The 20210-nt window shown below is 34.3% G+C and overlaps 1 protein-coding gene across 3 annotated transcripts in view; it reads right to left on the bottom strand.

Moving 5' to 3' along the window:
• NOL4 (nucleolar protein 4) overlaps nucleotides 1-20210 on the bottom strand; it is a 282271-nt gene that overhangs the window by 18982 nt on the left and 243079 nt on the right. For all 3 annotated transcript variants that reach the window (XM_021713940.1, XM_008061040.2, XM_008061041.1), the window contains one exon: nucleotides 13968-14148. In XM_021713940.1, coding sequence (XP_021569615.1) covers nucleotides 13968-14148 — 181 coding nt within the window. The remainder of the gene's footprint in view (nucleotides 1-13967; nucleotides 14149-20210) is intronic.

Below are 20210 nucleotides of genomic sequence, written 5' to 3'. Positions count from 1 at the left end.
CCTTGTGTTTTGAAATCACAGAAGAAAATATTAGCATTATAATTGTAATCATGCTGAAAATGTGAGAATTTTAACATGAGAGAAAAAATAAAGCACATCTGGCATGACTACCTTGTTAGAATGATTCAAGCAGACAGACTCAGGGTTTTTCAAGGGGGTAGGCAAGATGTCTGGTGTCTATTCCTGTAGGTCCATCAGTACCTGAGCTGAGGGAAGTTCAATTTCCAAACAAAGCAATTTCTGACTCCCTAACAAAGCAAAATGGTCTGAGCTTCCCAGGAGAGTTCCTTCCTAAGTGACAGAGAACTGGGGAGACTGGTAAAATTTAACTGGGTTGCTCAGCTCTATCCCTAGAGAATGTGTCAAAGTTCAGAGGAGGTTATATTTGGATTACAACCCAAACTAACCATAATGAGCACATGTCACCTGGAAAGCCTGTGAAAGGTTTACCAGCAGGCTCAAGAAGCAAGGTCCCAGAACACTAAAGGGGTCTTCTTTTCATTCTTCCCTTCAATAAGCAGACACAACACAAAAGTCCCAAGAGGCTCTTAAGAGTACACAAAGATCCATTTTACCACAGTTAGAGAACAGGCTTTTAAGAAGCTGTGCTGCCTGATCAATGTCGAACTATAAAACCAATTACAAGTGCTGGATAGTCCAGCAAACACACAAGGCCACTCACCTCCCTTTTCATCGCTTTTCTCAGAGGCCCTCTGACCCACAGCAACCCAGTGAAAGATTTGAGGGTTCAGTCAGATCAACTGAAACATGCACTATTTCGCAGATAATTAATATAATTTTCCAGCAAGTGATTAACATAATTTTCAATCATTAAATTCGCAATCTCTGTGAATCTCTACGTATCCCAATATATACTGGTATCAATAATTCACAATGTCATCTGAATTCTAGGTTATTATCATACTTTATGTGGAAAACCTGGAAGCAAAGAATGAGTCCAGGGTTAAACATGTGGTCACAAATCAAATATCTTGCTTTTCCTAAACACCACACAATTTCAAATTTCGTCACAATCAAGTTGTTTGTTTTGTTTCTAGTTTTAAAGTAATCTCAGCCTATTCCTAATAGCTGTTCAATACCTGTGTTATGGCTGATATATGGATTTGTTCTCAGCATCCTGAAGTGACTGAAAGTTATGCAAAAGCCAGGAAGTTTGAATTCAAAGCATTATTATTTAAGAATCACCATTTAAGTTTCCATAGGTTGCTTACTGACCCATTTACTTCATTGAGGAGTGAATGATAAATGGTAAGTGATTAAGTGCAATGAATCTGATGGAATAAATGTAGAAAACATTTCAATGTTGTGCTCTTCAGGGTATTAAGAGAAAAAGATAGTAAACTTTAAGAAGAGTGCCTGAATGATGCATATTTGTATACCTAACCCTTAACTGTACCCCACAATTTCAAAATAAAAAATATGTTTAAAAAAAAAGAAATAGCTAAATCAAATTTTTTAAAAATAAAAGATTTCCTTAACTTCAACCGATTATTCTCATGCTCAAACAAAACTAGCCAATAACCAATATAATACTGTGAATAAAATGAGAATAGAGGCTAGAATTAGTACCCTGTAATAGAAATTTATGTGATGATGGAAGTGTTTCTCTGTACATTCAATATGATAGTTCCTTGCCACTTTGACTGTTGAACACTTTAAATAAATTGCATTGTGATGGAGGAACTGAATATTGTTTAATTTTAATTAATTTTAATTTCAATAGCCACATGTGGCTAGTGTCTATCATGCTGGATAGAGCAGATCTAGATAAACTTATATTTGAAAGGAAGCGAGAGTCAAAACTATCCAAATAAGGACACAAATAAATCAGGTCTAAAAGTAGGAAAATACCCTAACTAAGTCAGGTTATCCAAGGAACACACATGGAAGAGTTGCAACTAGCTGGACGCTGTGATGGAAGCATGTCTAAATACAACACATTGTTTTCCATGAACAAAGCTTCACTATGTGTTGTAGAACATGCTTTGATAACTCACTCAGGTTTAATTAGAACTCCTTTGAGACACAATAACTGCATAATCCCAATTATGTTGACTTCAATTAGATCACACAGTCACTTTTCTTCACATAATGTGTTCCCATCAAGTAGATCTTCCCATTGTGTAAAGGACACATAAATTTGCCATAGGGGATTGCTTAGCTTCTGTGAATTACTTTTAGGCTCTCTACAAAACTGTTATCTACACAGTTTTACATAAAAGACTTTATGTTATTTTTCATACAACAGAAACATCCAGCTCGTCTCCTGGAGTAGGATGACAGTGGTTTCCTCCCTGTACATCTGCACTACTTTGCATGTGGCAGGAGCAGATTGTTAAAAGTTTAGGGCAAAGAGGAAAAGTGCACCTTCCTAGGTCCCTGGATAACTATGGCAAACATTTCTTTCCTGAATCAGAGGTTTAAGCTGCATAGATTTTAAAGCAGAATTTACATATTTCAAAACTATTTCTCTGGAATGTTTGATAAGAAACATTTCCCCTTCTTCAATTTTGTTGGAATGTATAATACTCTTCAGGGTATTAAGAGAAAAAGATAGAAAACTTTAAGAAGACACCCTTGGCTTCAACTGTTTATTCCCATGCTCAACTGGATTTAGTTAAGATCTCCAAAGAGGCATAATATTTTATTGGAACAATTTATTTCACTCATTCATGTATCAATTTAATATTCATTGAAAACTAATATAAGCCAGATACCTCCTGACACTGGTGAAATGAGAGTTTAAAAAAAATTTAACCTTGCCTGCCCATGTCTTTGTCTAGTTTAGAAAAAAGAACATAACAGACATGTTAAATAACAAGAGATATGCTTAGGGTATCATAGGGACATATGGGAAGAAATTCTAGCCAGAAAATGTGTGAGGCAACCAGAAAAGATATAGGGAAATGTAATAGCTGAGGTGAGTCAGGTATAGGAGATGCTAATCAACCATGAGGTGGGCAATATATCCAGACATAGGAAATATATATGGGGATAAAGAATTCTTTTTTTTTTTGAGTTGGGGTCTCACTCTGTTGCCCAGGCTGGAGTGCAGTGTCATGATGATGGCTTACTGAGCCTCTACCTCATAGGCAATCCCTCTGTCTCAGCCTCCCAAGTAGCTGGGACTATAGTGGCACACCACCATGTGCAACTAGATTTTAAAATTTTTTGTAGAGATGAGGTCCTGCTATGTTGCCTAGGCTGGTCTCAAATTCCTGGGTTCAAGCAATCCTCCTGCCTCAGTCCCCCAAATCGCTGGTATTGCAGGTATGAGCCACTGCACCTGGCCAAGAATTTATTTTTAAATAATTAAATATTAGTTTCTCTGGATATCTAGGTCAATCTCTCTGGTAGAACTGGATATAGAATCTGAAACTCAGGGAGAAAGAATGAGGGTAGTTATGCAGATTTGGACATTGTGCAGAGCAAGAGGGTTCGAGGGACACCTGTGAGAGGCAGCAGGTATTACTGCATGGAAGGGCATGAGTAGGAAGGAAAAGCCTGGAAAAACAGCAGGAGATGAATGATCTGAGGAGCACAAGGTGACATGAGAGTGTGTTAGTGTGGATTTCAGGAGAGTGGACTCTTCAGGCCTCTACTCAACAACAGATTCAAATATACCCAAGAAATTTGGTAAAAATTAGGGTAAAAGGCATCTTTCATTTGGCAAAAAGTGGAATCACTGATTAACTTAACCAGACAAGTTTTAGCAAAATGATGGGGAGAAGCTGGTTATAGTGGACTGAAGAGTGAATGGGAGGTGAGGAGTGAATGGATAACAGTGAATGGATAAAAGTGTTCCTTCAAAAATTTCAGATGAAAAGTGATGTTTCAGGATGATAACACCTGGTGCTATCAACATACAACAGCAGTCATACCATGGTGAACCACTTCTAATGTGATGGTGAATCTTAGGGCCAAGCTTCCTTAGACTCATAATTAAAGGCCCAGAGAATCATTAGAGGCAACAATTCTGAATATGAATGAAGAGCAGGGAAGATAATGAATGTAAAGAGTCAAGCAAACAAGAACTTACCATACAAATGTTAGTTATTATGGTCATTATTACTACAATTCCGTCTTGATAGATTTTGGTCTGTGTATCAGCCCATTTCTATCAGAGTTGAAAAAGAAATTGAAAAATCTGCCCCATGGAGTTTGTGGAGAGGAAACATCAGGAGTTAACATATGCATTATGCATATCATTTAGACACAAGAGATCCAAAGAATAACAGCAGTGAACCACAATTGCCCTCTTTAGACAGCTCACTGTGAACTTCCTGATAGAAAGAAAGCAATCCCGAGTCTTATGTAAATAGGATGTAATAATAACAGGAGGATTGGCTGCTTTCTTGCTTCTCATTTCAGTAGGATCATTTGAATACATTCTTTATACAAATTGTAACTGCTGTCATTTTGATAATGCTCCAACTTGAAAATTTGGATTGTTGGGTGCAGACCCTTGCCAGCTCTAAACAAATGGAGGTTGGCTAATGACGGATTTGAAGGGCACCTGGCACCAATGGTAGACAGACTATTTCCTTGCTGTGGAGTCTCTAACACAAACAAGATTTTCTATTGCTATTATATTCAAAATTAGGCAGGAGTTTATAAAACTCTATAGCTGCTGGAGACCCATCGACTGATGATGAACTGGAGCCTTCCTCTTCCACCCACAGAATATTCAAATTCAATTGAATCATTCTTATTGCCTCTGATTCCTTTGCTTTTTCTAGGACAAACCCCTCACTCCCGCCTTCCAAGATAAGCACATAATTATTTCTGTGCCTTTTTGACTTGTAGCATCAAACATTTGATTTTAAAAATGTCTTATTAAGCCAATATTATTGAGCACTTACTATACATATAGCCTTACTTAGGGAGATGTAATAGTGAACAAATTTCTGCTTTCAAGGAGTGTATATCTATTTAGGGAAAAATATTTTAAAATACATCTCACAAATCAAAGAGGTAAGTGTTAGAATAAAGACACATGTAGAAGAGTAATTGATCTTCCAAAGATTGGAAGGATGGTGAGGTAAAGTAAGGTTTCACAAAGAAGAAAGTATTTGATTGAAACTTAAAGGATTTTGATGTATATATAAGGAAGAAGATCGCTCTTTTTGATCCCTAAGTTTCTTGAGATCATTGATTCAACTGTTTTTCTTAAAGTTATATTGTTACATTGCAATTTTCAGAAAAAATGAACATAGAAACTCAATAATATTTATGTTAAATCGAAATGCTAAGGTATCCCTTTTTATTCTTAAACATGATATAATCTGCAGGGTTCATGTTGTTATTACAACAATCGTTTTAAAGATTCTGAAAATAAATGTCTTATTTCCATCTTTTCCTCCTAATTATGCTGCCAACCTGCATCATCCTTTCCAGTTTCTCCAGTTAATAGTTTGGATTTTTATTCTTTTCATCAGCTTTATAAATTAAGTTGACTTAGTCTAATTCAACTTGATTTCTTGGAATTGCTGTTCCCTTCCACACTTTTCAGAGCTCTACATTCCTAAAATGAAGAATTCTCAAACTTAGATGAACTGAAGTTGACAGCCATCAGATGGGATGTTGGCATCTAATATAATGCTAATCTTCTGCTGTGTCCTTTTTAGCTCTCAAGATGTATGCATATGTATGTGGTTTCTTTCTCCACAGCTCCAAAATTGTTAGGGAATGACTATGAGTATTTTGATGTCTTGAAGGTGAAAAAGTAATAGACATAATACAATTTGTATAGCTAACCCTGAATTGTACCCCACATCTTTAAAATAAAAATTTTTTAAAAAGATAATACAATTTTCAAAAGTCAGAACATTTGGAGTTGACAGAATTTATGAAGAAAGTTCCCAAATGAGGAAATTGTGGACCTAATTAATCTAGCTGCCTTTCTGTGACTCAATCACAAACGAAACAAAACCAAAACAGCAGTTGACAACAGCAATGTTACAGATAGTATGTATTCTTGCCAGGGAAATGGAATTTGTAGCTCCTTTATGACATGGAATGAACCATTTCTCTTGCTACAATTGCCATTGCTAGAATCCTTTGTAAAATATGCACTGGACAAGTTATTTTGATTAAGGTCTAAAGTTGTTTGCCAGTACTAGTCTTGCTGTTTTTTTGTTGTCATTTCTTTCTTTCTTTTTTTGTTTTTGATTTTCTTTTCTTTTCTTTCCTTTTTTTTTTAACTTAGTTACACTCAACCCAAAGCCATTGTTCAAAAAAAGTCACATCATTTTATTTTGCTGAATGCCATACTGGCTAGTCTGCCACTTCTGTTTCTTCTCAGCACTCCAAAGACAGTTGGAATTCTTTGAGATTGTTCTTTGCTGTGTCTCTGAGGAGATCCTTATCTCATCATACACTGTCTATGACCTTGAGTAAGTCATTTAATTTTCCAAGCTTATTTATTTCTTTACAGTTTTTAAAAAACAAAGAGGTTACTATCAGATAATTTCTCAAGTCACTTTAGGCTCTATCATTCTATGACAGTGAAGATTTTTGGGGAGATACTTATAGACAAGGTAGAACTCAGCATATTATATTACCATAATATCTACATTCAATCTGTAAATGCCTAGAATATACCAGATTTCCTATGTGAAATGAATACCAATGTAGTGTGATAATGTATGTGTGTGCACATGAATCTGTCTGTGTAATGAGAATGTATGACTATACCAGATTTAGACTTGGAATTCTGGATTTACATAAACGATGAGCAATAAATTATGAGGATTTGGTGGTGGGGGAATGGGAAAAATGGGGAAGCAGGTCAAAGAAAACTTCGGGTGGGTGCACCTTGAGACTAGAAGAACTGGCTAATATAATTTCTCTAAGAACAATGAGAGCCCATAGAAGCCCAGGAAATGGACTGATCGATCAAATTTGCCTGTTTCTGTGGAGATAGGGCTAAAGATCAAAAACTTTGATCTTTGAGAACTTTGCTCATTACTAACACCTAACAAAACTTTTCTCTAAATTTCGGTTTAAATTTTACCCAAATTTGGGAGCTCCTGCCTCAAAATTCTCTTCTCTTTCAAAAGAACTCTCTCAAAATATTTTCACTAGTGTTTTCATCCTTCTTATTCTTGTATTCACTATCTTTCATACCACTAGTATCCCTCTGCCTTTTTTCATGAAAAATCAATGCTTTCCTCTCACTTGCTAAATACATGAAAGGAGCAATGTGGGTCATAAAACATGTGTGGTCCCACAGTATCCTGTGCTCAGAAAAGTTCCATACTTAGACTAATACTCAACTGTCAATGTCTTGAAACTCTTGATTTTTAAACAAGAGGCTTGACATTTTTCTTTTGCATTCGGCATTCAAAAGTATTTAACCATTTATGGAGCAAAGATAAATTGTTTTTGATTATATAAAAGTAGAGGTGAGCAATACCCAATTTGTCCTAGTCTCTAATATGTCACCTCTGTGTTCAAACCTTTGTTCACTTCTCTTCATTTTCAGCATGACCGCCATGACTCACCACTGTTGTCGTTTTTTGATGTTATAGAAATAACTAATATTGGTCAAAATAGACTTTAAAACACAAAAAGTTACTGGAGAAAAAGGATATTTTACAATGATAAATGGGTCAATCCACAAAGGAGATACATACATATGTACATATACATGTGTATACATGTATACGTGTGAATATATGTGTGTGTGTGTCTGTGTGTGTGTGTGTGTGTGTGTGTATGCACCTAACAACAAAGTTTCCAAAATAAACACAGTAAAAAACTGTCAGAATGAAGGCAGGAATAGGCAATTCAACAATCGTATTTGGATACTTCAATGCCCTTCTTTTAATAATAAACATAAAAACTAGACAGAAGAGCATATATATATATATGAATTGAACAACACTATAAACCAACACAGTTACAAAATAATCCCTCACAAACAGCTGACTACACATTCTCTAGTATACACGGTCATTCTCTAGAATAGACCATATACTGGGTTATCATCCATCTTCAAACAAGCTTCAATAAAATTAAAAAATTAAAATTGTATAAGACATTTTATCTGGCCACAATGAAATACAATTAGAAGTCAATAATAGTAAAAAAAAAATTGGGAAATTCATAAATATGTTGAAATTAAACAATACTACTAAATAACTAGTGAGTCAAAGAAGAAATACCAAGTTAAATTAGAAAATGCTCTGAAGTAAATGAAAATAACACATAATACCAAAACTTAAGAGATGCAGATAAAACAATGCTTTGAAATAAATTTATATGTATCAATGTCTATATGTAAAGAGAAAACCAGACTTCAAATACAGTTGTCCCTCAGTATCCATGAGGAATAAGTTCCAGGACACTCTGTGGATACAAAAATCAGTGGATCCTCATATAAAACAACACAATATTTGCATATAACTTATGTGTATCCCCATGTATACAGTAAATCATCTACAGATTCCGTATAATATGTAATATTGGCTGGGCTCGGTGACTCAGCCTGTAATCCCAGCACTTTGGGAGGCTGAAGAGAGTGGATTGCCTGAGCCCATGGGTTTAAGACCAGCCTGGAAAACTTTGTGAGACCTTGTCTCTACGATAAATAAAAAATTAGCCAGGTGTGGTAGTGTGCACCTGTTGTTCTGGCTACTTGGAAGGCTGAGGCAGAAGGATTGCCGAGGCCTAGCAGGTCAACACTGGGGTAACTGTGAGCATGCCACTGCACTCCAGCCTGGGTAGTGGAGTGAGACTCCAACTCCACTGAAATTACTAAAATCAGAAATGAAACAGAGAACATTATGACTGACATTACAAAAATAAAAAGGACTATGAAGAAAGGCTAAGAACAATTGTTTGTTAATAAATTCGATAATTTAGATGAAATGAGCAAATTTCCCAAAATACACAAAAACCTAAACTGACCCAAAAGAAATTGACAATATAAGTAGTCTTCTGTAAAGAGACTGAGTTAGTAGTAGTAATAATAATAATAATAATAATAACAATAAAGGAGAAAAGACAAGCCTAGACTCAGATTATGCCACCTCTAAATTCTATCAAACATTTAAATAATTAACACCAATATGCCAAAAAAATCTTTCAAAAAACAGAAGAGGAGGCAACACTTCCCAATTCATTTGATGAGGCCAGTGTTAGCCTGATGCCAAGACCAAAGATCTCTCTCTCTCTCTCTCTCACACACACACACACACACACACACACACACACACACACACACACTCACTCTACAGGTCAATATTTCTTATTAATCCAGACACAAAAATTTATAACAAAATATTAGAGAGCTGAATCCAGCAATATATAAAAAGAATTATATCCCTTGACCAAATAAATTTATTTCAGTAATACAAGATTGATTTAACATAAAAAATAATGAAATTAAGAAAAACATTCCAATTATATTAGCATCAACAAAGTGAAATGCTTAGCAATAAAATAACAAAAGAAGTACAAAGCTTGCACTGTAAATATATCAAGATGTAGTTGAAATAAATTTTAATAGATTGAAATAAATGGAAAGACATACTATGTTCAGTCTGTTATTTCTTCAAAATGTTAAACATAGAGTTACCATACATATAAACAAACAATTCCACTGCAAGTTATATATCTGAAAGGATTAAAAACACATGTGCATACACATTTGTACAGACATGTTTATGGCAGCATTATCTATAGTAATGCCAAAGTAGCCAAAACACAAATGCCCATCATGATAAATAAATAGCTAAAAATATTGCAATCTATAAAATGAAATATTGTTTAGCAATAAAAAATAAAGTATCTATAACTTGAACCTTGAAAACATTATGCTAAGTGAAAAACTCCAGAGAAGAGACCACATATGATTTATTCATTTACATGAAATGTTCAGAATAGGAGACTCTACAGAAATGGAACATAAATTTGTGGTGAGTAGGAACTAACACTAACTTTAGTATTTGGTTCCACAAACATTGAGATTATTAGGTCAGTGGTTTAGAATGTGGCCTTTGATACCAGAACGCCTATGTTCAAATCCTGGCTCCCTCCTTTATTAGAGAAAGAATTTCGGGCAAGTCACTCAACTTCTCCGAGCTTCACACAATAGTATCCAATTATGGCATATAGAAAGGAATTGGTCTGTAGGCATTATTTTTAAAAGTGGAAGCACAGTCAATTTTATAAAAATTTTCCTCCAAATTGCAGCGCATACCTCATAGGACTGTATAAGGATTAAATCAAGACTACACTGAAGTACCACAGGATTCAACAAATGGTAGTAGTTGTCACTGGTTGATTTTAAATAAATTAATACAAGAAATGTTTTTAAATCTAGGAGACAAAAAAAGTTATATCAAAATTTTTGGTGAGCACACCCCCCCCAATTTTACAATTTAGTGCTTAAGTTCTTATTTTTTATATAAAACACTAAAAAAGAAGTGTTCAAATTTCTAGACTTAAAGACTGAAAGAATCCTTTCCTTTTGTTTGTGTTTTTTCTTTTTCTGGTTTTGCACTTGGGCTTTCTTATTCATTTGCTACCTAAATAAAAATACTTAAAATAGCTGAGAGGGCTTATTTGTGTTTGAAAAGCTGAATATATACTTGAAAGTTAACTTATTTCTAAAATAAGCATCTTTCTTTATCCTCTTATATCTGAGAGATGGTTTATTCTTTCTCTTTCTTTTTTCTTCTCTCTCTCTCTCTCTCTCTCTGAGAAAGCAAGATTTATTGAGAGAATAGAAAATCTCCTAGAGGGGAGGGAACTCGAGGGAGTTGCCCTGCTCTCTCTCTCTTTCTCTCTCTCTCTCTCTCTCTCTTTTCGCTTCTCTCTCTCCTCTCTCTTTCTCTCTCTCTCTCTCTCTCTCTCTCTCTCTCTCTCTCTCTCTCATCTGGGAGACAAGTAACACAGATTAAAGCTTAGTGATCCTGTCCTTAAGGACCTGAATTTTAAGGCAAAGCTAGGAGCCCCAACCTTCCAGAAAAATCAATCCTGAATGCTCTTGGAGTGTATATCTGACATCATAAAGGTAAATGATTTCCTAGAGTATAAACTCTTGTCACACTAACAATGTAATCTCTCTCCAAATATAATAAAAGCCTACCAAGCCCAACTCAAAATCTCAAATTCGAACTGGTCTTTGTGTCTGGGCATTTTCAGTAGGAAAAAAATAGGAAATATAAATTTTAAAAACACAAATTCAAGATTGTGGAGTTTTTGCTTAAATTGATTTTATATCTACATCTACCTTGACGCCTGCTGAAAACCCCTGCTTTCACTATCACCACCATAATTGCAGATTTGCTTTTTTATTATTATTATTTTTATTTTAAAGATGTGGGGTACAATTCAGGATTTGGTATACAAGTAGTCATCATACAGGTAAAGTTTGGGCCTCCCTTTGGTTCCCACTTTGCCTGATTTGAGAACAGGTACCTTTATTGATTTGTGCACCCTTCACCCCCGGCAGTATCCAGTTACTGCCAATCCCTTTCTTATAGTATTACAGTAAATGTTCAGGGTCCAGTTATGAGTGAGAACATGTGGTACTCTGTTTTTTGTTTCTGTGATAGATCACTGAGTATGATAGACTCTAAATCCATCCAAGTTGCTGTGAAGTCCATAATTTTGTCCTTCTTTATGGCTGCATAATTTTCCATTGTGTATATGTGCCACATTTAAAAAATCCAATCCAGTTTTGATGGGCAGCACAGTTGGTTCCATGTTTTTGCTAATGTGAATAGTGCTGCAATAAACATGTGTGTGCAGGTATCTTTTGTGTAGGCTTCTTTGGGTTGCTCCAGGTACATTCTCAGTAGGGGGATTGCTGAGTCATATGGAAGGTCAATGTTTAGTTCTTTTAAAAATCACCACACTTCTTTCCAAATAACAACACACAGACAGCAATCCCCCCCAAAGAATATGATTACTAAAAATATTTTAAGGTTTTATCACTGACTTGAACGATTATGGGGGTTAAATTATGATTTTAAAAATCACTTGTACAAGTTCCTCTCTGTAGGACTATGCCAACAGTTCATTAAACATAAAAGTTCATTTGTATCATTTTTCTTTCAATTTTATGGATTCTTAAAAAGTTTCATAATTATGTACACATGTACACTGTTCCAAAGTTAAATTTACAAATCAAAATATGGACACCAAGTATGTTCAGTGTTCTAGCTTTTTATCCCTGTCCCTTCTACTGTTCTTTTCCCACTCCCACTTCAGTTGTATTTTAAAGATTATAGTTTATGCTTCTATTTATATAAATCCTTTTTTTATGAATGTTAGAATTCTAAAAGTACTTTTCACCACCTAGGGATCACCATAAAATAATACATGAAGACATTTCCCAATCTTTTTATGGCTGCATGCTATTCTCTTGTTTGAGTGCACTGTAATTTAATGAACTAGCTATTTATGGATGGGTATTTTTACTGGTAACCCCTTAAAAAGCATTATAAATAACACTGCAATAAATAGCCTTGTGAATATCTCTTTTTGTACTTTTTCCATTGTGTCTTTGAAATGGATTCCTAATAGAGAGATTGCTGGGTCAAATGGCAAAGGCATATTTAATTTTTCTAGATATTTTCAAATTCTACTCCAACTTTGCATTGAGCAATACCAGTCTTGTCAACAAATATTCTGTTAAGCATTTGGATCTTTGATAATCTGATAGTTAGAAACTGCATTTTCTTATTAGGAGTGAGTGAGATTGAAAATTTTACAAATATTTAAAGGGCCTCTGTATTGCCTTTTCTGGGAACTGTGTGTTTGTAGTTCTGGCATTTTTATTATATGATTTTGGGTATATTTCTTCTTTGTATTTAGAAGACCTTTATATATTGACTTCTTACATCTTTTTAGTATAAGTAGTTAACAATTTTCCAGTTTGATATTTATCTCTTTTTTTGGACAACTGAATGAGCAACATTTATTGATAATCCTTAGTACATGGATAATTTAATGTGTATGGGTTACATATAAAAGAAACTCTAATGCCCTCAAAGAGCTTGAATCTTATAGGTAGAGGTAAGATTGTTACAAATATATTTATTTATAAGTGAACAAAATTTAAAAAGATACACAACTGTAATTGCAGAGAATAATAATGACAACAGCGGACATTCATTTGCTTATGATGTTTTTTGTTATGCAAAAGTTGTGTGTGAATGTGTGTAATTAATCTTATTTTTTCAGAACCTTAATTATAGCTGGAAAAATTTTTTTTGTTTTATTTTTTTTAACCACTTCGTTATAAGAAAGTCACCCATATATATTTTTTCTAAGGTATGGATGGCTTTATATTATACATTTAAATCTCTGACTCATTGGGAATTCATGCTGGTATACAAGTTCAATCATCCTAAAAATGTTCCAGGCAAGAGCCAACACGGGCTGGCTCCTACATACCACTCCTGACAGATCATGCCCATCATCAGCAAATTGTCTGGAGAGTCATGGTTTGTTTTCATGTGTTGTTTCATTTTGTATGTACTTAGTTATGACTATGTATGTTTCATCAAGTCAGTAAAGTTTCTGGTGCCTCAAATTTTCTAAATCAAATCCTCTTTGAACATTGAGATGGCATGTTATTACTCTTAGTGAATAGCATAAAAAGTAGTACAAAGCTGTATAGCTTTGGGGGCAGAATGTATTGCTATTTAGAAAAAAACATTTACTATTTTTTTAGTTGACTTTTAAATTTTTACTATAGAAAGCAATCATTCAATTGCATAATAGTGCTGCTACTTTCAAAAACAGCAAAAAAGAGAGAGAGATCCATGTAGGGAGACACTCATTAGGTATTAAATGATCTTGTTTTAGCAGATTGGCACTGACTGTTGCTTACCATAGGATATCCATTTTTTTTTCTCTCAGGTTTAGAAAATTTCCCACCTCCAAATGAAAAAAGAAAAAAAAAGGAATCTAGAAAAAAGACTCACCACTACTGGAAGCATCATTCAGATTTAGCAGTCCCCCTCCTAGCCCTCTGTAACTATGGTAACTGTAGGTCCCATTTCCGTTGATGTATAACACCTCCTGTGAGCCTGGAACAGCTGATGTGGAATAAGTAGTCTGGCCTGCCTCTGGTTTACACTGTTTGTCAGCTGAAGCAGACTCATCCTGCAATGACAGAGAGCATCTCATTATTTATCAAATCACTGTGCTGTGCTATTTTATATTCCATGGGACTAACTTATTGTCACCTACATATCTGCATTGAATAAGAAAAATAATCTGTAATGAATATTAAGTAGACACATATGTACATTTTCATCATCTTAGCTACAAACTAAAAAAGGAAAGCAAAATAACCATGTGGGCAGTTTAAAGATAGAACAACTGACAAATTCAACCAAATTTAAAATTACATGAAAGGTATTTACAATAATCAAAACTTCATTGACCAATACCCAAATGTCCACTGAGAAATAAATGGATAAAGAAAATATGGTACATACATACAATGGAATATTATTCAGGCTTTAAAAAGAAAGAAACCCTGTCATATACTTCAACATGAATAAAACTTAAGGACATGATGCTAAGGGACACACACACACACACACACACACACACACACACACACACACACACACACACTATTGCATGATTTCACTTTGGAGGTAGCTAAACTAGTCAAACAGAAACATAAAGTAGAAAGATGGCTTCCAGGGTCCAGTAGAGGGGGAGAGGGAGGGAGAGTCGTTCTGTGAGTGAAGGGTTTCAGTCATGGAGGGGTGGAGGGTGGTCCTGGTGATCTATTACATAATAATGTGCATGTGGGTTGACAATATTGTACTGTACACTGGGAAATGGTAGAGTGAATGGTATGTTAAAGATATTAAAAAGGATCTAGCTAGTTTTAAAAAATTACAGGAAGAGAAATTCTAATGGAAGACATTTAATAGGATTCTTGAAATCTTTCTTTTTTTTACATCCTTTTCTCTCTTTCTCTTTTTATTTTATGATTATACCAAAATTCATTGAGTGATGACTTCTAGCTGACCCCCACCGCATGCATTACTGCAGCCTGACAAGGACATGAATAAACTTAGGCGTTTCCATTTTTTGTTTGTTTTTAAGCTATGCTAGTGTCCACACAATTTGCTTCAAACCATCTAACTATGAAAAGTCGTGAGGAAATCGAAATCTTAATTTACAAGAAATTCTACATATTTTTAAAAATAGATTGAATGAATTTCTCTTCTACTGTTTCTAAAGTCTAAAATATATACTACATATATGAATTCACTTGCTACCACATTCATATCTTCTTTCTTTTTGTTAATAAGAAAGAATTATAAAAAGATTTCCAGTAAATTCTTAGAGCTTTTTTGTGTGTTGTTACAATTAGAAATATTTTGCAGCTCTTAAATGTGGACTATATGCTTAGTGGAATAAGTAACTTTCAGGTTCATGTTTTTGAAGCTCCGAAGTGGTAGACAAGAAGAAACCTGAAATAAGTTTGCTATATTGACACAGTAGTACTGTTACATTGAGAAGTATTCAATCTTTTACATTGTGAAGGCACTGCCATGACTATCAACATAACACATCTATGATTTTGCTCTTGTTTCTCTGATCTAAATCAACTCTGGTCCATTCAACTCTGATCATTACTCAGCTGTAGACCTTAAACACATGATCTAAAAGCTTTCAAACATTTTCATTTCCAGTAAGTTTATAAAATAAACATAAAAATTTCTCAAAGTAAATTGTGGTAAAATAAGGAAAAAAATAAATTTAAAGAAAAACATAGGATAGCGTCTTAAAAATATTGAATATTGATGTAAATTTATTTTTCCACCACTGCTTTAAAAATATAAAAAACAAAAAAATGCTGCTCTGAGATATATGTAATAAAAACTTGAATTGACAAAATTTGATATACAAACTAGAATGTCTGATTATAATTTAAGCTCTTGTCAGTCAAACCTTAGAAGTTCTGAGAAAGGTAAATTATCTTAGAATAATGTTTCCTGGGAAAAACTGTCTTAAAGAAGGGACCCAGATATAATTACATTTTGCTGGTATTACTGGTTATACTATTTAGATAGGGGGAGTAAGCAAGTTGCAGATTATTATTTTTATAATTCTGAAACTTATTCTTTGCTAGTAGAAAGTACCCAAGAAGCTGAGTTTTAGACTGTGCTTCTCTATAAAAAAAAAAGGATATTTGGCCTTCATCAAATTTACATCAGGTAATAAGAACTTTTTTTTTTTTTAAGTTGGAGTCTCACTCTGCTGCCCAGACTGGAGTGCAGTGGCCGCTCCCGGCCACCGCAGCCTCGTTCTGCTGGGCTCCGGCGATCCTTCCGCCTCAGCCTTCCAAGTAGCTGGAACTACAGGCGTGCGCTACCACGCCCTGCTCATTTTGATTTATTGTAGAGATGAGGTCTCACCAAGTTGCCCAGGCGGGTCTTGAACCCGTGGGCTCAGGCAATCCACTCACCTCAGCCTCCCAAAGGCGTGGGATTACAGGCTGAGCCACCGAGCCTGGCAATAAGAACTTTTTTAAAAGACATATTTCTATTTGATATTTACACGAACAGTATATATATTTTCTTTTGTACTTATGATGAACCTTTATATTACAGAAAGTATGAGGTCTTAAGTAATCTAAGGCATTGAAGACAATATTCCCAGAGATCTGTTGTTCCTGGAAGTGTGTGCCATAATAAGCAGGTCTGAGGTAAATAATCGTACACTCATATTATTATAGTGCTACTGTGAACAGGAATTATTAGTAAAGCAATAAATTAGTGGTTTAGAAACAAACAATAACTATTAGAGTCTGGAGTCAACTGTTTTTTTAAGTGGCATGTTACCCATAACAGGGTGAGTGGAAAGTGATCAAAGCAATGTAGTAAGTCTCCTACATACAAACGAATTCCAGTCTGAGAGCACATTTATAAGTCTAATTTGTTTGTAAGTCCAACAAAGTTAGCCTAGGTACCCAACTAACACAATCAGCTATATAGTACTGCATTGTAATAGCTTTATAATACTTTTCACACAAATAATACATTAAAAAACAAACATAAAAAATAAAGAAAACAAGAAAACTTTTTAAATCTTGCAGTACAGCACGTGACAATGTATGCCAGACACATGAACTAACTTACATGACTGGACATGAGAATGCACATTCACATCTTTGAAGGTTTCTAACTTGAAGGTTTGTATATAGGGGACTGACTGTAATTACGTTACCTCACACATTATCCATCAGTCTTTCATGAAGAGACAATGAAATGGTCTCCTATCTAGCAAAGCCAATCTCCTGGCCTGAGAACAGAAAGTTATTATACATATATATGTGTGCAATAATTTTCCACCATAAATTATATATAATTTATCTGCATTACATATATACACATATTATACACATATATAATATTTCTGTATATAAGCACATGTGTATAACATGTAATATAATATACACAAATAGGTATAATATGTATATGTGTACATAGAGAGGGTGCCAAAATATGTAGACACATTTTAAGAAAGGAAAAACTGCATCAAAATTGTAATACTCAATAAGATGAATACAAGTTACGTTTGACTTCTACAATTACAAGGGGTGCTCAAAGTGGTTACCATCAGCATCCAGACACTTCTGATGATGGCAAACATCTCTTTACATTGCTTAAAATGTGTGTGTGTGTGTGTATACGTATACATACATGTATATACATATACACACACATATATGTATACACAAATCTATTACTCTACTAGAATAGATATTGTCATACATTCACTTGGCTTAAGCTTATTAAATGAATAAAGCTTGCCAAATGATTTCTAGAAGAACCTGTAATGTTTACATGGATTTTTTTTCATGCATAAAACTTCTATTTCTTAAAAGTCGTAGATTTCCAGCTGGTGGCTCCTGGGAGAAATGTCTCAGCCTCTTCCTGAAATGATAAGCAAAGGCATACAGATACACGTTCACACAGCATCCTTTCTCTTTAACCAGACTAGCAGCACTGCTCTATTTTACACTCATAAAATCACCACATCTAAAGCAATATGAAAACCACTGAATATTTCTGTGAATACTTGTAACCGTGGAATCTCTGAATGAAGGCACAATGTTCTATGCTTCAAAACAATTTAGGGGCCCTTGGGAAGGGGGTGGCTTCAACAGTCCCACCACTCCTGTATTGAAAATAACTTAAGTGTTTCTCACTTTAAAAAAAAAAAATGGTGGCTCTTTTGAAACACACCAGTCTACTTCTTTGTATTTGGAAAAGAACAATAACATACACTTGCAGAAGAATTTCTTGCTGATGAGTAAAATGAGAGAAGGGAGAAGGCCTTGTCACCACTGCATTTTCTCTTTCCTTTGTATGGTAGAAATATTTTGTATTGTGAGAGATTATGTTTTTACGATTTTCCTTAGTTTTTCATTATTAACTGTTATTCCCAACCACAGTAACTGTACTAGGGAGGTATATAATTGATTCCATTAATAATCAAAACAGGCCATGTAGGGATTCATTTGTATTCAAACACAGATTTGAATTATTAATATTTCTGGCAGTCCACTATATGCTGAGAACTACAAAATATGTAACTTCTAATAAAATCTGGTCTGTAAATCTTTTGGGCTAAGTTTAATAAAAAATTAATTCATGTTTTTATCTTGAAGGGTTATTGTTTTTAGAGAAGGATATTTTTTAATGACATGAAAAATAAATATTCCTGGAGTCATATTTTATCTCTGTAAGCAACTTTTAATAATCATTAGTTTCCAAAGTTTTCATAGCTGACAGCTTGCCTCCTGGGTTGCTATAAAGATTGTTTTCAAAGGAGGGTAATATTAATATGTTACAAGGGTTCACATCTAGGCAGTAAAGTACATTTTATTCCCAAGAAAACAGAAAAAAATTCTATCCTACCTTCCATGAGACATATTTTAAAAACTGTTTAATTTTATAAAAATAAGATTGGATAAATGATTGAATGACCACATACAGTACACTAGGTAATACACAGAGATGTTTTCATTTGTATTTCTTTGATTGAAAATAAACAACAGATTAAAGAAGCACTTGTGGTGACTTCTATAATTAGGTTCTGGTCTTATCAATAAGTATATCCCCAATGTATGCAAATATGCATTCATGTATCAAAAAATAGGCTTATAAGAAGATGGATTCTTTCTTAAAGATGAAGGGCAAGATTGGGGGTGGTTTAGAAGATTGCCTGGCAGTGACACACTGAGAAAACTGGTTTGCACTCATTTCTACTTTATCCTTAGAAACTCGACAGGGAGATACTTAAGTTTGTTAAGCCTGATCTGGTACCTAGGCCACATAGTCTGAATCTCTAACTCACTGCTGATGCCTAAGGATTTATTTATTCTAGTACCTTTGATAGGCCTGATTTTACAAAATAAAATTGGATTGTTTTCACTCAACTTTTTTGCAATAGGTCTTAATAAAAGTAGCACAGAAAATGTTACATTAGTTTTACTATATCTCTCAAGAACTCCATTTATTTTAAATTTTACATCCTCTATCACCTAACGAGTATGTTTTATGTTTTCATTAACTTTTCTCTGCTTATGAAGCTAATCAGAAAACTACACTAAAATTACTGCTATTATCAGTAATCCATGTCCCTTGCTTCTGTTTGCATTTTACCTTATATTTTATAGGATTTTGAAGTTTGAGTGACATTTTTGCATTAATATCAAATTACATTTTGAGAATATCATGTGATGTGGTCAGGACAGGGTACTAGTGATCCACTATTTTTAAATAAAGAGTTGTAAATGGCCCTTCAAATAACCTGATCACCACAAAATAGTAAACACATAGGTAATGAAAGGCTCAATTTGCCTGAATTATCTGTAAGATTTCTACTAAATTCCTTTTGCCCCTACATGTTCTTTGTAGCCTAAGTGACAAACATTTTTTATTAAGTTGTTGCTCTAAACTTCTCTTTTGCTTCCATTAGTATAGATACTAATTTATTGCATGTATAAACTTCTAGAAAACATCTCTACTTTCTAGAAGCGTATTTTCTTCCATTTGATAGCAGTGTTCTAGAATGAAGTACATTGCTAAGAGTTTCCAGGAAAATTTATTTTAAAAAATGAGAGAACATAGCCGGGCTCAATGGCTCAGCCTGTAATCCCGCGCCTTTGGGAGGCTGAGGTGAGTGGA

This window comes from Carlito syrichta, unplaced genomic scaffold (genome assembly GCF_000164805.1).
Source record: "Carlito syrichta isolate Samal-C Ts95f unplaced genomic scaffold, Tarsius_syrichta-2.0.1 Scaffold304984, whole genome shotgun sequence".
NCBI classification, from domain to species: Eukaryota; Metazoa; Chordata; class Mammalia; order Primates; family Tarsiidae; genus Carlito; species Carlito syrichta.
Note: the sequence above shows the minus strand (reverse complement) of the source record. Positions and strands in the feature narration are given on the sequence as shown.